The sequence below is a fragment of the Pollachius pollachius genome, assembly GCF_949987615.1.
Source record: "Pollachius pollachius genome assembly, chromosome: 20".
Taxonomy (NCBI): Eukaryota; Metazoa; Chordata; class Actinopteri; order Gadiformes; family Gadidae; genus Pollachius; species Pollachius pollachius.
In genome coordinates this window covers 16,426,853-16,448,551 of record NC_136953.1, presented here as the reverse complement: position 1 = coordinate 16,448,551, position 21,699 = coordinate 16,426,853, and the positions used below count along the sequence as shown (strand labels likewise).

Sequence of the window (21,699 nt, the reverse complement as noted above, 5' to 3'; positions counted from 1 at the left end):
TCAAACTGAGACAAAGGGGGATGGCCCTGTGGGGGGGCAGGTGGGGGATGGGGGGGAATTGGGGCGTGGCGTGCTCGGGGGACCCCTCCCTCCTCCCGCTTCACTGGATGCTTGCAACTCCCTCGCCTTCGGCGCCATCGACGTCGCCACCTCCACCACCGCCGCCGCCACCACCACCACCACCACCACCGCCGCCCTCACCTTCACCCCCGCCTCCGCCCCCGTCTCCCCCTCCACCTCCGCTGGAGTCTCCCGTGTCGTCCGTGCCATTGGTCTCCGAGGAAAGCGCCTTGTTGAGCTCGTTGAGGCTTGCGTCCGACGGCAGCGTGTCGCGGCGCGGCGGCATGCGCTCGTTGATGCGGTCCAGCCCCTTGGCCTCCTCGAAGCTCGTGATCTTGTGCTGCGGGGAGAAGCCCTTGATGGCTGTTTGGGTGAGAAGGAGAGGGAGAGCGGGGAGACAGAGGGCAGATGGGAGACGGTGAGAAGGGCCTTCAGATTAGTGCAGCGCAAGTAAGGGTTGTTTTTGTCTTTAGCCTGTTGTCGTTCCTGAGAAGCACTAGCCGCTGAGCTGCCCTCCACATGACTGCTCCTTTCATAATGCAGTTCATCTTTTTTGTTTTAAGGTAATTTGGGACCTCTTCAACTGACACTCCACTTGTACTACTGCTACTGTTGCCCATTAAAATGGTGACCGTTCTGCGGTTCACACACATTATTGTGCCCAACCACACATAGCTGTATAGTCACCACTCACAGTAGAGCCCTGGCTTCCCACCATTGCTGTGGCCCTTGACTGGCTTTGTGAATAGGTGTATATGCTGATGACACGCAACTCTACAACTCCAACACCAAAAAAACAGATTGATGTGAGTGTTCCCCACCTAGACCTCGCGGCTCTCCTGATGTTAACAACAACTCTCTGTCCCTAAGGTTCGGCTAGCATTATGGGCTCCCAAATCGAAGGCAAGCTAGCGCTAGCCACTGTGTGGTCGCTATGCCTGACCTCGTTTTCCCAGCATTCCAGCCTCGGTTCTAAAGCAGCAGTAGACAACTTTCGTTCATCTAACTTTTTTTTATTCAATGCGGTTTGGATTGGGTCTCATGGTTCTCAGGACTTTGGATTGATAGCAGGGAAGGTAGTCAAACCAATACCTGAGAATCATTCAACTCCATCAAAACACCATTTAATCAGAAGAAAATGAGGTGGGAAAAAATTGCTGATTGCAGCTTAAAATGTTGTTCTCTCCTTGTATTGTATTTCCACGTCAGACCTGCCAGTACATTCAATACTTGGCACTTAAAGAGACTAATTAAATATTAGCATGTTACTTTCCTTTAGATCATAAGCATTCTTATCTATAGCTACCTATATAACAGGTAGAACGTAAAACTTTATTTTTTTCTATTTCTGTAACACACTGAGTATAATCTGTACATTTATATCAGAGCCTAAGGACATTTGTTTAATGTCCTTACGACATTAAACAAATCAATATGCCATAAACAACCCAATGTACTCAATGAAATATAAGACATGTTCATTTGTAAACGTCCACGAGGAAATATTGACATTCAAACACAACTTGGTAGGTACACAATATTACATCATTGATCTACAATTCTAATCACAGAATACTTGTACATACTACAAACTACATACTACATACTACACAGGGGTCTCATGGCATTAGGGCCAAAAGGTTTTCGTTGTGCCTTGCATTGTATTTTTAAATTACCGGTTCACCTTGCAAAGATTTACGTAACGTAGGGCCAAAATAGTTAGAATCTTAAACTTTTACAATTAAATGGTTTGGCAGTGCCCTTATGTTAAGAATACAAGTGTTTCATGCATGCGGAGCAGGACTAAGTTTTACATATTTTTCTCATTCAAGCAGAAAAACTGTCAGAAAAAATGGCCGCCGTTAAAGACTTCTCGCTCTTTAAAAGGCAACAAGAAAGGAAAACCTCAAGACCTAAGGACCCAGTTCACCCCCACCACAACACGCTGGAACTACTACACAACGTTATAAACAACGCACAAAGAATGAAGGTCGAAGGAAAGAAGGAAAATATAAGTAGAGAGAGAGTGGAGCCCAGATGAGACATTCACTATCCGACCAAGTTCAGACACAGAAACACTACAGGGAAGTCGCTGGGAGGCTAACCACTTGTTAGCCTGCTGTTAGCATGCAGCAATAACTGGGGTCTGTCGTGGGAGTGTGAAACAAAAACAATATTGAATAAGTAATTTCAAATCAATAAAATGAAATCAACTGTATGGGGTAAACCATTAAAATAATCTGGACAAAGTCGATATCCACAAATGCCACTGAAATGAATAAAACCAAACTGATTGAGTAGAATGGAAGGAAATAGTTGTGAATAAACATTTGAATCCATTCAAGCACTCATAGTTGTATTAAATTCAATAGGAGACAATTAAAAAGGAACTGTAATTATATTTAACTGAAAAACGGTCTCCTCTCGGAGGCTCACGGTTACAGTTGACAACGTTTCAAAGGAGAAACTGCCTTTCTCCATTGAATTCTGTGGACGCCATTCGTTTTCCCTTACAATTTGGGAAGTGCGAATAAGGGGCTGATGGGTATTGTAGTTATGTTGCTGCATAGCACAGGTCAGACACAGGTCATTAGCAGCTCACAGAGAAGAACATCACACAGCAAGGGAAATAAGCATATCTAGAGTCTGACACTATGGCGGGCTGTCCTGTGTGGATGCTGCCAAGGAAATACTATTGGTACAAATCCAACGAGAATAGCAGCTGGCAAACAATGAATTTGGCTGACAGTTGTGCTGGTTATTGTGCCATTCATTCGTTTTTTTAATGACAATTTTGAGGAAGAATAAAATCCAATCAACATTGCCTGAAAATCTGAAAATAAATATAATGTAGCTTTTATGAATGGCGCTACATGCCAGAGTTTGTGGTGATTGAATGGCATCAACAAAACACAGCTGCTCAAAGAGTTTCAAAGGGGAAGTAGAATCTGCTTTCATAGCAAGAATTAGTGTGGTGGGATTGGTTGAAATTATCGAGCATGTAAGGCTTGTAATTGACTTCGTCGTGTATTCAAAATGAATCCAAATAAACTAAACTAACTAATCAAATAATTCAATTAATCTACCAATGAATGTTCCTAACAAAATTCACTTTTGTTGACAGTCAAAAGTAAACTCATAAAATAAATATATTAATAAGTTCATAAAACATACAAAAAGTATTTTTAAGACTTATTTGTTAACCCTCAGGAACAGATATGGAATTCAAGCCAGGAATCTTTGCTTTCTAGCTACATAGAGAGATTAATAAATACATCCCAATTCTATGTGTTCTGTGTGTGTTATGTGTGCGTTTTTGTGTGCATGTGTGTTTCTGCACGTGCGTGTTCTGCGATCTTTGCTATGAAACCGGTTCCCCTTTCAAACCTGAGACCAGTGAGATCGAAGTACTTACTGACTTCTCATCATCGTTTTAGTTGCTTTATTTATTCTATGCGACAGTTTGTTAGCCTCAAACACCCAACACACGATCCAAGCATCAGTGAGATGGATGAAGAGGAAGAGGAAGAAGAAGAAGAAGGAAAATCACAAGATGAGGAACAAGAAGCCCCCCCCTTCCCGATGGAGAAAGCCCAGTCTATCGCCATGGGAGCAACAGAGTGGGCGCCCAGCCTCATTTACCTTCGTCCGCCTCTATAGCCTCTATAGTAGCTGGAGGAGAACGGGGGGGTTGAGAAACCAACGGAAGAAAAGTGAGCACAGGAATCGACCCAAAAAGATTTGAAATAGTATTTGATCCCAAGAACACGTTGATGACCGGTGAGGCGCGAGGGGGAATGTCAACAACAACACAAGATCTTTTTCTCCGTTAGAAGGAAAAAAGTAAATATGAAATGTGAAGCAACGATGGAGGATGTCAGCGGTGATGAGGTGTGTGTTGTGTAGGGGGGGGGGGGGGGGGGGGGGGGTCGGGATCTCAGCCTCCGTCAGCGAGAGACACAGCAGGGGTCCGTGGCGTTTAGGGGCGGGGGGGGGGGGGGGAGCGCCTCAATAAAAGGAGTGAGGCACTGGAGTGCATTTTAGTGTTTACAGGTACAAAAAATTTAACTAACTTAAATCGCAACATAAAGACAGCGGAGGATCCGAAAAGCCTTAACGCAAACCAGGGAAACACCGCATGTGGATTCCCTGAGGATCCTTAAAGGGATACTTCACCCATTCAGAACCGGCGTTCTATCATTATAAAATCGCTATTGTAATATAAAAAAAAAAAAAAATTCCCTCAGTCTAACCCAGTCTTCCCTTGGCCCAGCTTTCCAGGTCTAATTTTCTCCCGAGATGACGCCAAGTGACGCGTTTGAATTCATCTCGGGAGAACTTTGCTTGCCTGCTAGAAGGGCCGAGGACTACAAACCACTGGTTCCGCGAATTTGTGAGCCCACCAATAAGGAATGAGGGGGGGCGGGAGCTCGCGTACGAGATGTAAACACAATGTCCGCCATGTTTCTTCATTGCTTAGCTAGAGAAAAGATTTGCAATGTGAAACAGCCTAAGTGGATTTTGAAAATCTACTGTAGGATTCGGACATTCGGGGCAATTAGTACGAGCCAGAAAACAGCCAGGAAGAATTGACACAAATAGAGGAGGAGGCTGCTGCAGCTGAACAAGCCATGCCTGTTGTCGAGGACGATTTGCCCTGTTCGCCTATCGACACTAACACAGAGTCCCTGTGCTGCAGCGAATTTCAGCGTGCCAGTTTCTTCTAGAATAAATGGCTGAATCTGGTGAGGACGGGACCATGTGTGTAACCTCTCACCCAGGCTTTACGCCTCATCTGAACAGTTGCACCTTGCACCTTGTTTATGTGGGCTTGAGCGTCTGGGTTTCTCGAATACCTGGGCCGCTCGTATCTCTAGAATTCACACATGATGAATGGCTTTCTGTATGAGCAGGATGCCTCCCTAGGCTCAGTATCCCTTCCTAGCGTGAGGAAGAAGCCTCTCTAATTGCCAAGGACATTTGTGGCCTGTTGGTATGAATATGTGAATTATGTCACACTACAAAAGTTTTGAGTCCCGGGGAACGTGACAATGTAGATATTCAAAAGTAGCCAATCTTATTGTCAGAGCATAGGCTACATTACATTAGCTTGAAGTCTGTATAATGCTGTATAGGCTACTCAAGGCATAGTTTACCTTGCTTTGCTAATGTTGTTCTCTTTCTTTCTTAGACAGTATCGGCTTCCTGTGTTGTCCAGGCCATCACAGCTAATTACCCAGCACAATATGGGCAGTAGCGTGGCTACCAGGAGAAGTAGATGCTCAAAATGAGCTGTGACTATTTTGACTCTAGCAAACGCACCCTACACGATTTATTTTTGTAAATGAATTGTTGTAATACTTTTTTCATGAATAAAACTTCAAATTCATGTTGGTTGTTGTGATTTGTTTACTATCCCAAGTGCTGTTATACTAAAGTAGGCCTACTGTATAAGATAAACACTTATTTCAACTGGGGAGAAAAGGTTGAGTACCAATACTTGATATGCTGAGCTACTGTAATTAGCAAACGTTTTTATGCCGTACAGTAATATACAAATGATGCGTTTGAAAAAACGAGGGCAGAAGTCTAAACTAGTCAACATATCATGGGGATATGTTTACACAAAGTTTGCTCGCGCCACCACTCGCGCTAGGACCATGGGTCCTTCCCCCTTCAAACGGAAACAGGCGGGCGGTGCAGCGAGCGCAATGCACTGTGGGAGTTGGAGGATTTCTTACTTTTGAGCCAGAGAGACACTTACTGCCTTTTCTCAGGCTACGATGAACTGATTTCAATTTCTTCTGCACATTTATAATACATTGAATTATTTCCTTCATATAACCTTCATATCTCCACCGGTGAAGTATCCCTTTAACTTCGTCAGGTAAAGGTCGGACATGGTTTGTGACGCCGCCCGATGCACTAGAGGGATGGATGCGGTGGAGGTCTACACTAGTGCATCATGGGTAGGCCACGCAGGGTTACAGGCTAACACCAGTACGCATGGAGCAGCATGTGTTGATATGGGTCCAACACAACAACCTACACCACACAGCGCTACGTCACCACTTACCGTGCCCCGCGGTTTATTGAGTATTGACCACAGAGGGTTAAGCATAGGTTAGTCAGAATATACCAACATGTCGGTGGTGATAAGATGGTACATGAGGAGGGGGACAGCAGGATCAAGTACGAGAGGTATGCGGCTCTACGGGAGACTAGGGATGAGCGCAGCGGGTCACAGTAGCATAAGACACACAGGAAGCTGGAGGAAGGGTGGAGGGGAGGGGACAGGACTAGTGATGAAGGCTTTCCAACATTACGCTCAAAGCACATCGTCGCCTCCCTCACACACAGCGGCGTTGGATGTGGACAGCGGGACGTGTGTTTCTGACCGTGTTGCAACGGGACCGCTCGACATCACTCTGCCTCCAGTTTGATTGGTTATGTCTGGCTCTCAGAGGCAGCTGAGACTTGTAAAAAAGGGCGGCGTTTTCTTGAATTGCTTTCATAAAAAGCCATCTATAAACGTGGTATTGAATCTCTACTTCTTGGCTATCTGCTCCAAGCCATCGTCAATTTTAATACAGCCAATAAAGTTTGTTTTCTTAAAGAAAAATGTCTATGGGCAAACTCCACGAGTCTGTACTTTTGGGAGTTGGCCTCAACTTTGCTGACTGAGTCTGAACATACAACATTTAGCGACTGTAGGTTATTAAAGTATTTAATTAATTTAGAAAACCTCTTCAGGACATGGCTTTACATGACCTTTTTTACATGCAAGAGGAAATCATGTGAGTCATGTTCAGTTATGACATTTACCCAAGAACGCAACCCAAGAAGCAAATAAATATCCTTGTTTATCTTTTGTTATCTGACCAGGAAACAGATTGCTCCCTGCTCGGTGGGTTGTGGATGAAACCTATCACTCACTGTGCCTATGTTCATTCCAATTCATCCTTTCATTTAACCCCCGCCCCCCCCCCCCCGCGCCTTCCTCCCTTCTAGTGTAACTTGACAGGGAGTGACAGAGTGAAAACCGACTAGGAGAGGAAAATCCTATCTTTGAACATTACATAATCCAATTCAAATATAAGATATTAAATATGAATGTATTCTGAAGACCCTGCCTACTCAGATTCCTGCCTGAGTTTGAGTTTAGCGTAAAGAATCTTAACGTCTTCTACAAGCGAAGCAGAGATGTTTCTACGAAGCTTCAGCCAAGTGGAGGGTTTGGGGATCAACATGGGGGTGGACTCTCTGTCTGGGTCATGAAAAACCAAACGCAGGTAAGACATGGAAATAACTACAAATTAAACACAATTGAAATAAATAAATTAACAAATAAAGATTGACCACTCTGGACATCAATACTTGCACAACCGAATATACCTGCGGTTTCTAGGGAGAGAGGAGAAAGGAAAAGAAAAAGATACAGAGAACATTTGAGATAAATGAGGGAAGTTTAAAGAGAGAAAGAGAGAGAGAGAGAGAGAGAGAGAGCGAGAGAGAGAGAGAGAAAGACAGAGAGACAGAGACAAAGAGCGAGAGAGAGAGAGAGAAAGACAGAGAGAGAGAGAGAGAGAGAGAGAGAGAGAGAGAGAGAGAGAGGGAGAGAGAGAGAGAGAGAGAGAGACGAGAGAGAGAGAAAGACAGAGAGACAGAGAGAGAGAGACAGAGAGAGAGAGAGACATATTCATTGCAGTTGAGTTCTACTAAGCTAAGAGTCAAAAGGATAAGGAGAATTAGGACTTTGGTGGGAAAACTCTGTGCGTCTGTTTAATATAATATTAAATATACAGACCAGCATTATTGATGTAATTAGCCGAAAAAATGACATATATACTACACCTATTACTAGATAATGATTCCTAAAACCATACATATTATAAACTAATAAATACTGAATGAGATAAACAACAGGAGACCAAAGACCGCCGTGTGTGTGCGTGTGCGTGTGTGTGCGTGTGTGTGTGTGCGTGCGTGCTTCTGTGTGCGTGTGCGTGTGTGTGTGTGTGTGCGTGTGCGTATGTGTGTTTCTTTGGGATGGAGCTGGGTCACCCGGCCAGGCGGGGGTCTTACCGTTCTGCAGCTTCTCCTTGCCTCCGGAGAGCACTCCGCTGGGCAGCATGCCCGTGGGGGTCAGCCCCTTCAGGGTCAGCACGCTCTCGCTCTCCTCCCTGTGTGCACACGCACACACGCACACAGAAGCACACGCACAGACACACACACACAGAAGCGCACGCACAGACACACACACACAGAAGCACTCACACGCGCACAGACACACACACGCACACACAGAAGCACACACACACTCGCGCACACACACACACAACCGTGCGCACACACACTCACAGACACACACACACAGACACACACACGATAATGAGAACAAACAGGAAAAACACCAAGAGAACAGAGAAGCTGTAGATTCAACATCCACCCTTTGAGGCCCCCGGACCCCGGCCCGGGGCCCCAGGACCGGACCCCAGGACCGGACCCCAGGACCGGACCCCAGGACCGGACCCCAGGACCGGACCCCAGGACCGGACCCCAGGACCAGCAGCGGGGCCAGATTCTCGGGTCAGAGGGGTCATAGGGGTCAGGGGGTCAGAGGGGTCATAGGGTCAGAGGGGTCATAGGGGTCAGGGGGTCAGAGGGGTCAGGGGGGTCAGAGGGGTCAGAGGGGTCAGGGGGGTCAGAGGGGTCAGAGGGGTCAGGGGGGTCAGGGGGGTCAGAGGTCGCTGTTACCTGAGCACAGAGAACACGCGCGCCATCTTCCCGATGGCGCGGATCTTGTTGCGGATGACCTCCTTACGAGCGGAGGCTGTGGCACCTGGGGGAGGGGCACATGGTCACACACACACACACACACACACACACACACACACACACACACACACACACACACGAGGAACACGTGTCCCAACGTGCACATAGAGCCCATGTTTAAGCAAATAATGAGTTACATAATGTGTGTAGTGTATGTGAAGTACAAGTGAGTGTGTATGTGAAGTACAAGTGTGTGTATTTGTATATGTTTGTGTGTGTGAGTATGTTTTTGTGTGTGTGTGCGTGTAGTACTAGTGTATCTTGGCGTGTGTGTTTCTGTGTATGTCTTGGTGAATGCAACCTCAGTTATAAACATTTCTTAGAAATGACTTCTAAGAAAGCCTAAAGAAGGCTCAATTAGAATCTAGAAGTCCTCCAACAACAAAGCTAAAACAAGCACAATGCGGTTATTTTAGATTGAACAAAATGCGTAGAATCCAACGGGCATCACGGCAAGTTTCACAACAATCATCGCAATCATCCTGTGCATCATGCCGTCGCTGCATCCACTGAATGAGTTTCTGTTCCCGAAACGCTGTGCTGTTCCAGAGTAGTCACGACCGCGCTAACTCCCCTGAGCTGCTCGGCTTAGGGGCGGTGATTAGGAGACAAGAGGGGTTCACCTCAAAGTCGCTTTCCTGAAATCTGTTTCCAAAATGGGCCCGGTTTAATGGAGTAGTAAACAGCTTCCCCGACCGCGTGTGTGTACGTGCTAGAGAAGTGTGTGTTTGTGTGTGTGTTTATTTCTCAGAGTCTGTCTGTCTGTCTGTGTGTTAGAGAGTGTTTGTGTGTGTGTGTTAGAGAGTGTTTGTGTGTGCGTTAGAGAGTGTTTGTGTTAGAGAGGGTGTGTGTTTGTTGCAGAGTGAGAGTGTGCGTGTGTTTAAATGTGTGTTTCACCTCGACAGTTCACCTCGACTGCATAGAAACCAATGCACAGCCACCATTGAATGTTGTACGTCCTGGCACTTGTACATCGCACTTATTCAAGGTACTTAATTGTGTAGCATCTACAGTAGCTGCTATCTTTGCTTTACACGGGGAATGGGTTAGCCTAGCGATTGTAATACTTGCACTTGGTTCTATGAACATCTTTACTGTACCGACAGCGATATATTGTTTCACTTCTTATGACAAATGTACTTATTGTAACAAATGCACTTATTGTAAGTCGCTTTGGATAAAAGCGTCTGCTAAATGCCCTAAATGTAAATGTAAATGTTTATGTGCAGAACGACATAACTAAGAGTTCAAAAATGTATTCTGTACCAAAAACAGAATTATCACAAAATTCCAACAAACCGTGGTGCCGTCGTGATGGGGAAAAAATATATAAAGGGAAAATAATTAAGAATAAAAGATTAAAGTTTGAAACAAATGCAGAAGATAAAAGGGTCAAAGAGGAGCATGGGGGGGGGGGGTGCTTTGTGATGGAAAGAGTGATGTAGCGCCTGAGTAGCACTGCTCTCCCTTCGCTGCTATCACCGGGTTCACAGCAGTTACCAAAGATTACCGCTCAGCATTGCCGAACGCCAGGTTCAACCCCAGTTCAACCGCTGCGTCGCAAAAATGGGAATCAACGGCTGCGTCACCGCGTCTGGAGCCCGTCAGCCGACGACCGGTGGAACATCTCGCCTCAGCCAGCTCATCTGTACGAGGTGTTTTAGCCCTTCGTTTGTCTAAGCACCACACGCTCGACGCCCCGTGGAGGAGCGGGAAAACCGTTTGACTGGCTGAATGAGAATCAGTAGAATCAAGTTAAAAGTACGTCGGCCATAACAAGAGGCATTGTCCACTCTCTTTAGGGTCGGATTGTTTCCTTTAGCTCTACGTCATGTCTCCCCCCTTACCCCCACCACACCCCTCTTAAGCACTTGTATGTTGTACGTCCTGACACATATTATCCTGGCTGTCTTTGTTGTATACAGGGAATGCCATATATTGTTGTTTCTTTCTTCTGACAAATGTACTCATTGTAAATCGCTTTGGATAAAAGCGTCTGCTCGATGTCCTGATTGTAAATGTAAATGTTGATGTAAAAGTGATCAGTCCACATGTTAGAGGGGGTTTTATGTTAGGCTTGCAAGGAAACTGGAGGAACAAAACCACCAACAGGCCGGACGTACGCACAGCTGCAGTCTGTACCTTTCTTTGGGGCATATATTAGCTGTCCTTCTCAAGACACAACCCCCAGAAGAGAAGAGGAGGACAAAGGAACAGGAAAACACAGAGAGAGAGAGAGACAGAGGGAGGAAGAGGTCAATGGATGGCTGCAGATTGACGCTGATGATGATGGGACGGCTTTTGGAAAGGTTGGAGGAAGAGGTGATGATACTAAAATACAAAGAAAAGGGCGTGAGAAGCTAAGATGAGATAGATGGAAGGAAGGAAGTGAGTGGCTGAACTGTAAAAAGTCTTCTCTTCTCGGGAAAACAGAAGAGAAGAGATGACTTTAGATGAGGAGAAACCATGGAAACACAACATCAAAGCAGGGGCGTTCTAGAAAGTTGGTGAGAGAGATGGTTTCAAACACACAATACTGAAGTGATTATGAGACGATGAAATGGCAAACAATATTAAGTTGACGGGGTTTCAGAAAAAACTGATCATACTCATAGATGGAATGGAAAAGAATAGAAAGAGAACAGAGAAGTAGAACCAGGGAGAGTACAGGTATTCTGCAGGGAAGGAGACCCAACGACAGTTCCTGGACTCCAATGACTTTGTGGCCGTTGTTAGCATTCATGTTACTGCGAAGGCAACGCCCTCCTCCCCTCCCTCCCTCAATCCAACCCTACCAAAACAGGAAATGAGCTCACCAAATCCTTCCTGTCCCTCTTTCAGGTCTACTGACGCACACGGACGTGACTTCACTAAACACTCTGAGGGCGTGCAGGGCTATGTGTGATGTGTCTGATGTGTGCGACTGGGATTTAGGATTACTCGGCCCTCTGTTGATTAAAAACCTTCGAAAAAAGATGTCGCAAAAGTGTTAGTGCTGTTGGGTGATTGACTCTGTGTTATGTTGTTTTGTGTTGTGTTGTAAGCAGTGTTTATTGTAATGGGCATAATTTTGAGGGATGGAAAACCTAAAGATGAGGCAGTGTGACTGTAGGATTGAGATTTAAAGAATATCTGAGGAAATGAGATGAGGAAATTAACCGAAGCAATAAATAATGAAGGAAACAAACAAACTGAGAGGGGAGGAAAGAGAGACCGAACCAAAGTTTGACGCTAAAGTGTGTTGAATCGTACACTGCAGTACCCTCTAGTGGCCATTTCTATACAACACAATGTAACTCGAACAGTCGGGTCCCTATGGTTGTCTGAGGCTCTTTGTTGGGGCGGTTCTGGGCGTTTGGGGCCCCCTGCAGCCCCGGGCCCCTCCCGATCACTTACCGTCCAGCTCCTCGTCGGTGGTGAGCTCATCGTTGGAGCAGATGCTGAGAACGTTCACCAGCATCTCCGTGACTGGAGAGGAGGAGGAGGAGGAGGAGCAGGGAGACAGAGGAGGAGGAGGAGGAGCAGGGAGACAGAGGAGGAGGAGGAGCAGGGAGACAGAGGAGGAGGAGGAGGAGGAGCAGGGAGACAGAGGAGGAGGAGGAGGAGCAGGGAGACAGAGGAGGAGGAGGAGCAGGGAGACAGAGGAGGAGCAGGGAGACAGAGGAGGAGGAGGAGGAGGAGCAGGGAGACAGAGGAGGAGGAGGAGGAGGAGGAGCAGGGAGACAGAGGAGGAGGAAGAGCAGGGAGACAGAGGAGGAGCAGGGAGACAGAGGAGGAGGAGGAGGAGGAGGAGGAGCAGGGAGACAGAGGAGGAGGAGGAGGAGGAGGAGCAGGGAGACAGAGGAGGAGGAGGAGGAGGAGCAGGGAGACAGAGGAGGAGGAGGAGGAGGAGGAGCAGGGAGACAGAGGAGGAGGAGGAGCAGGGAGACAGAGGAGGAGCAGGGAGACAGAGGAGGAGGAGGAGGAGGAGCAGGGAGACAGAGGAGGAGGAGGAGGAGCAGGGAGACAGAGGAGGAGGAGGAAGAGCAGGGAGACAGAGGAGCAGGGAGACAGAGGAGGAGGAGGAGGAGGAGCAGGGAGACAGAGGAGGAGGAGGAGGAGGAGCAGGGAGACAGAGGAGGAGGAAGAGCAGGGAGACAGAGGAGGAGCAGGGAGACAGAGGAGGAGGAGGAGGAGGAGGAGGAGCAGGGAGACAGAGGAGGAGGAAGAGCAGGGAGACAGAGGAGGAGCAGGGAGACAGAGGAGGAGGAGGAGGAGGAGGAGGAGCAGGGAGACAGAGGAGGAGGAGGAGGAGGAGGAGCAGGGAGACAGAGGAGGAGGAGGAGGAGGAGGAGGATGAGCAGGGAGACAGAGGAGGAGGAGGAGGAGGAGGAGCAGGGAGACAGAGGAGGAGGAGGAGGAGGAGGAGCAGGGAGACAGAGGAGGAAGAGGAGGGAGACAGAGGAGGAGGAGGAGAAAATAATTATATATATATATATAAATATTTAAAAAGCACAAATATTTTAGCCACTGAATTATTCTTGTTTTTAGACACGTTTTATGGGTGTGACTTAGGATTAGTTTCATAGCCGATTTATCGAAATCCTTTTTATTGATTTGTCAAACAACAAAATTAGATTCAATACATTTTCTGTTGATGAAGTAATCAATTAATTGACTTATCATAGCAGCCCTTAAATATTTTCTTTCAAAACATGGGACGAAACTAGTGTTTTTTTTTGTGCTTGCCAGTATTGGAAGGTTGCGTTTAATGGCAGATGTGTGTGTTTTATTATCTGTAAATAATATATGACACGCAATCATTTAAAACAAACATCCCAATGAGCACTGGCATGTTTTGGGTCCAAACAGAAATTATTGCTTTCAAAAAAGGACAAAGAGAAAAACCTAGAAGTCTCCCGTGTGTTTCTGTGTATGTCTGTGTGTGTGTGTGTGTGTGTGTGTGTGTGTGTGTCTGTGTCTGTATGTGTGTCTGTGTGTGTGTGTGTGTGTGTTAGTGTGTCTCTGTATATATATGTGTTTGTGTGTGTTAGTGTGTCTGTGTATGTGTGTGTCTGTGTGTGTGTGTGTGTGTGTGTGTGTGTGTGTGTGTGTGTGTGTGTGTGTGTGTGTGTGTGTGTGTGTGTGTGTGTGTGTGTGTGTGTGTGTGTGTGTGTGTGTGTGTGTGTGTGTGTGTGAAGGCTCACCCTTCTCGCCCACGAAGGGCAGGGACCAGGTGAAGACGTCCATGAAGTTGGGCAGCCAGTACGGGTGGGGAGAGCAGTTGAACTGTCGGATGTTCATCACGTTGTTCTCGTACTTCAGGACAGCCGCTGGAACACACAAACACAACACCGGAACAATGGATTTGGAGATTTAAATGTGTAAAAGGTATAAAAATATGACAAAGATTTGGCAACATTTCTGTATTAAATATCCAAGATGAAAAGTATTTCAATGAACAACCTGATCTTGGAAACATCTGATAAGCAAAAAATGAAAGCCTGTCTTTGCATTTTCTCTGGCTCTTTTTCAACCACTAGAAAATTCGAGTAAAACAGATTTTCCTTTCCTTTATTTGATAGAATAAAAAAATAAATAGATTGCTTCACATTATATAATCAACTTTAAAACAAAATCGAAGAGAGACATGAATCCGTCACTCAAATGTTGAAACACAACAACACTACAGATACATGGACGGTTTTCAAGCTTTTAGAAACTTCCAGCAAACCGCAGCAGGCGTGCACTGCGGCCCGGCGGCCCGCAGGGGGCGCCGAGAGAACGGCGTGAACTGAGGCCCGGCGAGCGCCAGGGGGCGCCAGAGAACTGCTCCTAAAGCTTGTCAGCCGGCACCGTGAGTAAGCGATAGCGCTGAATCGATTTACTGACTCAAAATTTCATTAAACACCCCAGCAGGCAGTGTGGACACACACACACACACACACACACACACACACACACACACACAGACACACACACACACACACACACACACACACACACACACACACACACACACACACACACAAAGGGGGAATCACTTAATTATGGATATGGTCGACAAAATATGAGATACACACAAGCTATTCTGTGGTTACACTGATGAGATGTAATTCGATACGAGCCAGCCTCGCAAAGGCAGATGAACAAGTGAAAAATGACATAAAAATACAGTTGTGGTTGGCATGCCGACGAAAGCCCCCCTCCCCAAGTTCTGACGATGTTGCTTTTTTGAATCAATCGCTGACTTGATAGCCATCACAGCCCCGCCCCCCTCCCCATCCGGGGCTATTGATTGGTGCATGGAGGCGGTCAGACACGGCTGTCATGGCCAGATTGGAAGTGGACTCACATCCAAGAGAGACCGTGTCTCAGGGTCTGGTCTCACCAGGCTCTGAGGGGAGGGGGGGCGCGAATAGGAAAATGTATATTTCTAATTGTTGGGGAGTGTGAGGCTTGGGCCGTAACCACGACGACCTGAACCTTGAGTCCCGTCCAGTGTTTGTGTTTGCACAAGGTGCCATCTATCAGGTCCGTTACGGTAAACATCGGTTTACTGTTGATTCATTCCGGACTCAATGTCAACAGGAGAAACATGAAACATGGCCGACCGATCGGACCGGCTTCTGGAAGGAGAGCCTGACAACAACGTTCCCAAACAGGGGCTAGCAGCCCACTCCTGTCACCATGAAGGCATTCAGCAACAGCCTGGCAACAAAAAAGTCAACAGACACCCCAAACAAAAACAAAAACTAAAAGAACAACTTCCAGGTCCACCTCCATTTTGTTGACCTTTCTCCCTGTCGCTGAGACATCCTCCATCTCTAACGGCAGAAAGGTGTGAACCCGGCAGCCGCTGGCGGAGGATTTAACTGTCTCCCTGCGCTGTCAGCGTAGCGGGCGTTAGCATGGCCCGCCGCCGCCGCGACCTACTTCTGGATGAAAGCCGACACCGCGGCAGGGGGGACCAGAGGGGACTTTCCCGCCCTGGCATCTCGGGCCGGCAGAGAGACCACTGTATCATCAACACTGCCAAGCTAACGCTAGCTCACGCCACAGCTAGCCAGTGCTAACTCACTAGCCAGTGCTAGCTTTCTAGCCAGTGCTATTCACTGAGTTATGAGCACCCGGTTGCCATTTTATTGTATTTTATGTTGAAAAGATAAACACATGAACACATGACGACATGAAAACATTAAATTGACTGATGGGCCGGCTCCTCTGAAGACAACTGCTGAAGCGAGACGTTGTGTTTACCGTCTTCTGTTGTTCTGCTAATGACCGAGCGCTCCGTTTGCGTTAAGATGTTAAACACGTCATGTTTTATGAACTTTATGACTTCGACAGCTTGCATCTAAAAAAATAAATAACAGGATTTTATGCTCAGCTCTCAACAGAGTCGTTTTGTGGAAACAACAAAGTCTACTTTGGAAATAATTGGTCCATAAATACTTATTCAGGCAAAAATGTAAAAGGGGGCGTTTCTACCAGGATTGACAGATGGCTGCAGCCTATGACGTCTCCCCTGACCAGAAGCTCAGGTTTCCGAAATGCAATCTGAATCACGTCATCGTCAGCGGTGCCGCACCGATTCAGATCGAAAGGCGGTAGATTTGAAGCTGTCTTAGGAGGTTTGGCACCGAGAGACAACTGTTGAGCTCCTAAAGCGTCCCAACGTTGTGAGGAGAGGAGGAGGAGGAGGAGGAGGAGGAGGAGGAGGAGGGAGCGTAGACTTGGCAACACTCCAGCAGGTCTCCCTGCTGCATGACTCTGCTTAAGGAAGGGGGAGGGGGGGTGGGGGGTGGGGGCCGAGTCTGCTACCACGGTAACACAGGTCTCCCCCTCATTCTTAATGGATGAGGGGGGGGGGGGCGGTGCAACCCTGGTTTCCCCCGGTAACGGCGAGGCCAGAACTGCTAATCCTGCTCGGAGATTCCCCCTCCGTCTCTGTCCGGGGGGGGGGGGGGGGGGGGGCTCAACGCCGGCTATTAAACCCCTCTCCCACATGCACCCCCCCGCCCAGCCCGGGCTATCAGGTTGCGCCCCCAGTATTAGCATCAGAATCCCCCCTCCCTACCGCCCAGCCCGGAATAACCGCGTGGCGTCGCGGCCCCCCGGGGCGGGGGGGAGACGACAACACGTCCAGCCCGTCTGCGCTCGCGTCCTCATGTCCTCCTGCGCGTCACGCCACACAAGATGGTGTCCGGGGGGGGGGGGCATGGAGGAATGTGACATTATGTTACCCAGAATGCACTGCGGGTCTGCACATGGCGCAGTCGCCGTCGTCTGCGGCCAAGAGCTCCCTCGCCGCTCCCCAAACAGGCCGTTGATCTCGGCCGCCCGACATTCCCGTTAACACAGACGCGCACGCAAACACACACACACACACACACACAGACACACACAGACACAAACACACGCACACGGACGCACAGATGCACCCTAAAAACTACCATTCACAGTAAGCATGGCCAGCACCCAACAGAGCTGCTTGTCTCTGTGACACTTCATGGAGTTGGGGGGGACTTTGCACCCACCCTTACCCACCCTGACTCCCCCCTGCTCTTTATTTGCAGTGGTGTGTGTGTGTGTGTGTGTGTGTGTGTGTGTGTGTGTGTGTGTGTGTGTGTGTGTCTTAGCCCTCAGCTATCTCCACACAACAGCCAACCCTCTCTGTCCACCACAAATAAAAAGGACACACACACACACACACACACACACACACACACACACACACACACACACACACGGTTATCCTGTTTTGCTTCACATGAAAGCAAACGGCAAACCCATTGTTCTTCCTGACCCCCCCCCCCCTTATCTCCACGGTGCCACACACACATTTCTCGCCTAGCAACAACAGCGCATCCTCCGCTTCAACCCTTTTTAGGACAGCGGTCTGTGCGCGACGGGCCTAGCTCCCGACGCTAACGGCTAATGCTACTTTGTGTTGTTCTTCAAACACTAGGAATGGCTGGTCCTTAATTCAAAGGTGGCTGTGTTTCAGAGTCATGTGTTTGAGGTTAGGGTCGAGGTATCCCCCGACTCCCCTCATTATTGCCCCTTTTCCTGGTGTGGTGCGGCTCAGGAGGCAGAACGGGTTGGCTGGTAACCGGAAGGTTGCTGGTTCGATCCCCGGCTCCTCCTAGCAGAGTGTCGAGGTGTCCCTGAGCGAGACGCCTCACCCTGACTGCTCCTGACGAGCCGGCTGTCGCCTCACATGGCGGCCTCCGCCGTCGGTGAGTGAGTGTGTGTATGAACCGTACGAAGTGTCGCTTTGGATGACAGCGTCTGATAATGACCTGAATGTAAATGCTACGACGCCCATTGAAGTTGAGGGGTCTGGCTCTGGCGTCGATGGATGACGACGCGCAACAACGATTTGGTTCTTCGGGATAAGACACAGATATAAAACGGTATTCCCGTAACTAGCAGCATACTCTCACTGGCCTCCATGTTGCTCTCTACTGTTTACTCTGTTTCCTGTTGGGTTCGTGTCTCGGACATGACTCAGCAGACTGGGGGAGGAGTTTATCACGTATTTAAAGCTACTGCTCCAGTGTTTAATTTTTTTTTACAAATACTCGCAAAGTTTGGAGTAAAAAGCGTCTACACTAGTGACAGTAACTCTGCTACCTCTGCCCTGGTCCTCACGAGAAGAGACCCCTAATTGGTGTTGTGACAGTGCTGGGACCTGGGGCTATTGATGGGACCTGGGGCTATTGATGGGACCTGGGGCTATTGATGGGACAGGGGGTGCCATCAATAGACCCCCGATTGATGGCACCGGGGGCTGGTAGTTTACTAACAGGACCCCTGGGTTCCGTGTTTCTCGACCCAGACCCAAGAGAACAAGAGAACCGGTTGCATGTACGAATCAGCAATCTTTGATAAAAACACATTTAATTAAATCACTGCCAAAGCCCTAATCCTTCGATGTGTGGTTTGGCCTGTGGCTGTGTTTACTGCTGAGTGTGTGTGAGTGTGTGTGTGTGTGTGTGTGTGTGTGTGTGTGTGTGTGTGTGTGTGTGTGCCTGTGTGTGTGTGTGTGTTTGTGTGCGGTTGCTTTTCATTGGGTAATCTGCCAAACCCTTCCTAGATTGATGGGAACTGCTGATACCCTCGCCTCCTCCTCCTCCCCTCCTCCTCCTCCCCTCCTTTTAGATTTATACCGCCCAGCGATTGGCCATCCATCAGGGCGGGGGGCCTCGATGCCCCCCCGTGACTCGGGGCTGATTGGTGGGCACCGTCCATCCGTACGACTGATGAGGGCCGCGTCGACGCCCCCCTCAGGAAGCCCCCCCCACCCCCGCCCGGCCCTTCTGATAAACAACAACAACACAACAAGGAGACTGAAACACCGGCTTCGGACGCACACCCGACGACTGAGCAGAAAAACCACCCGGGTTTCACGACTGGAATAAACCGGTGCGTGATCGCGTACACCAAACGCTACGCTGACCTTAAGAGCAGTGAGCCCCCCCCCCCCTCTCTCTCCCCACCTCTCTCCCTCCCTCCCTCCCTCTCCACCTCTCTCTCTCTCTCTCTCTCCCCCTCCCTCCCTCTCTCTCTCTCCCTCCCTCCCTCCACCTCTCTCTCTCTCTCTCCCTCCCTCCCTCCACCCCTCTCCCTCTCTCTATCTCTCTCTCTCCCTCCCTCCACCTCTCCCTCCCTCCCTCTCTCCACCTCTCTCTCTCTCTCCCTCCCTCCACCCCTCACCCTCTCTTTCCCTCTCTCTCCCTCCCTCCACCTCTCCCTCCCTCTCTCTCTCCACCTCTCTCTCTCTCTCCCTCCCTCCACCTCTCTCTCTCTCTCCCTCCCTCCACCCCTCTCCCCCTCTCTCTCCCTCCCTCCACCTCTCTCTCTCCCTCCCTCCCTCCACCTCTCTCTCCCTCTCTCTCTCTCCCTCCCCCCACCCCTCTCCCTCTCTCTCTCTCTCCCTCCCTCCACCTCTCCCTCCCTCCCTCTCTCCACCTCTCTCTCTCTCCTGAGAGATTCACCAGGCCAGATCGAGTGATGCCAGGACTGTGTAGTAAAAGCAGCTTTGATATGTCACCAGTTGGTTTGGCGTACTTCTCTTGGCCGCGCTTCTCTCGTTTCACCGCAGCTCGGGCGGACGAGCGATGAAACCAAACGGTGAATCGAGATGATAAGAGAATAAACCAGCAGCCCGACCTCAAGTTTAACCCGTCAATCACGAAAACGCGTCTGTCGTCGCGGTTACGCCAACGTGAAGAACTCGGCCCCCGGTCCGAGGAAATGTAGTGTAAACACGACAGGGGCTTGTTGCAGCGCGCACGCACACGCACTGGGAATGCGTGCACACAAACACACACACGCGCACACACGCACACAAACACACACTACCAGTAGATCACTAGACCTTCCCCCACAAAAAAAAAGAAGATTGGCGTCCGTTACAATGCTGACTCACGCTTTAAGTAATCGGCGATCCTGTCTTTTCGTTTTCCTCTGGACCAAAGCGATGCGTAAGAAGACCCCCCAAAGAGCTGAGCTGGTCGATCCCCCTCCCCCGCTGTGTCACTCCTACGCTGAACAAACGACCACCGCTGACCGCCTCCCGACGGGATACACGGCGGTGTTTTGTTTGTATCGTAAATAACCGACAGCGCTAAACAAACTGAAATATAACCGTCGGCCGGTGAAGCAGCAGGTTGGCATGTACACAACGCTACACATTCACACACGTTACAGGCTAATGTTTACATTTGTTTACCAGTTGTGTTACCAGTTACAGGCTTATGTTTACCGTTGTTTACCAGTTGTGTTACCAGTTACAGGCTAATGTTTACATTTGTTTACCAGTTGTGTTACCAGTTACAGGCTTATGTTTACCGTTGTTTACCAGTTGTGTTACCAGTTACAGGCTAATGTTTACATTTGTTTACCAGTTGTGTTACCAGTTACCGGCTAATGTTTACATTTGTTTACCAGTTGTGTTACTAGTTACAGGCTTATGTTTACCGTTGTTTACCAGTTGTGTTACCAGTTACAGGCTAATGTTTACATTTGTTTACCAGTTGTGTTACCAGTTACAGGCTAATGTTTACATTTGTTTACCAGTTGTGTTACCAGTTACAGGCTTATGTTTACCGTTGTTTACCAGTTGTGTTACCAGTTACAGGCTAATGTTTACATTTGTTTACCAGTTGTGTTACCAGTTACAGGCTAATGTTTACATTTGTTTACCAGTTGTGTTACCAGTTACAGGCTTATGTTTACATTTGTTTACCAGTTGTGTTACCAGTTACAGGCTAATGTTTACATTTGTTTACCAGTTGTGTTACCAGTTACAGGCTAATGTTTACATTTGTTTACCAGTTGTGTTACCAGTTACAGGCTTATGTTTACCGTTGTTTACCAGTTGTGTTACCAGTTACAGGCTAATGTTTACATTTGTTTACCAGTTGTGTTACCAGTTACAGGCTAATGTTTACATTTGTTTACCAGTTGTGTTACCAGTTACAGGCTTATGTTTACCGTTGTTTACCAGTTGTGTTACCAGTTACAGGCTAATGTTTACATTTGTTTACCAGTTGTGTTACCAGTTACAGGCTAATGTTTACATTTGTTTACCAGTTGTGTTACCAGTTACAGGCTTATGTTTACATTTGTTTACCAGTTGTGTTACCAGTTACAGGATAATGTTGACAGAGGAACTCAAATATCATGACAATTGTGTACCATACTTCCTAAGTTTCCTTGTAAAAGTGCAATGGGGTGAAAGCGGATTAACTCATCTCTGGAGTAAGACGGGGAGATCTCAGTTCTCAGTGTCTGCTTTAGGAGCGGGCGAGT

General features: G+C 48.1%; 1 protein-coding gene across 1 annotated transcript in view; it reads right to left on the bottom strand.

Annotated features, from left to right (window-relative positions):
- The window catches only part of LOC307090886 (protein phosphatase 3 catalytic subunit alpha-like), a gene marked incomplete at its 3' end in the record, with an annotated part of 23,353 nt that continues 1,654 nt past the window's right edge, over positions 1-21,699 (bottom strand). The window contains exons 3-8 of the mRNA XM_079757685.1: positions 14,085-14,210; positions 12,295-12,366; positions 8,818-8,893; positions 8,146-8,243; positions 202-423; positions 1-26 (exon numbers count right to left, since the gene is read on the bottom strand). Of these exons, the coding sequence (XP_079613811.1) occupies positions 1-26; positions 202-423; positions 8,146-8,243; positions 8,818-8,893; positions 12,295-12,366; positions 14,085-14,210 (620 nt within the window). The remainder of the gene's footprint in view (positions 27-201; positions 424-8,145; positions 8,244-8,817; positions 8,894-12,294; positions 12,367-14,084; positions 14,211-21,699) is intronic.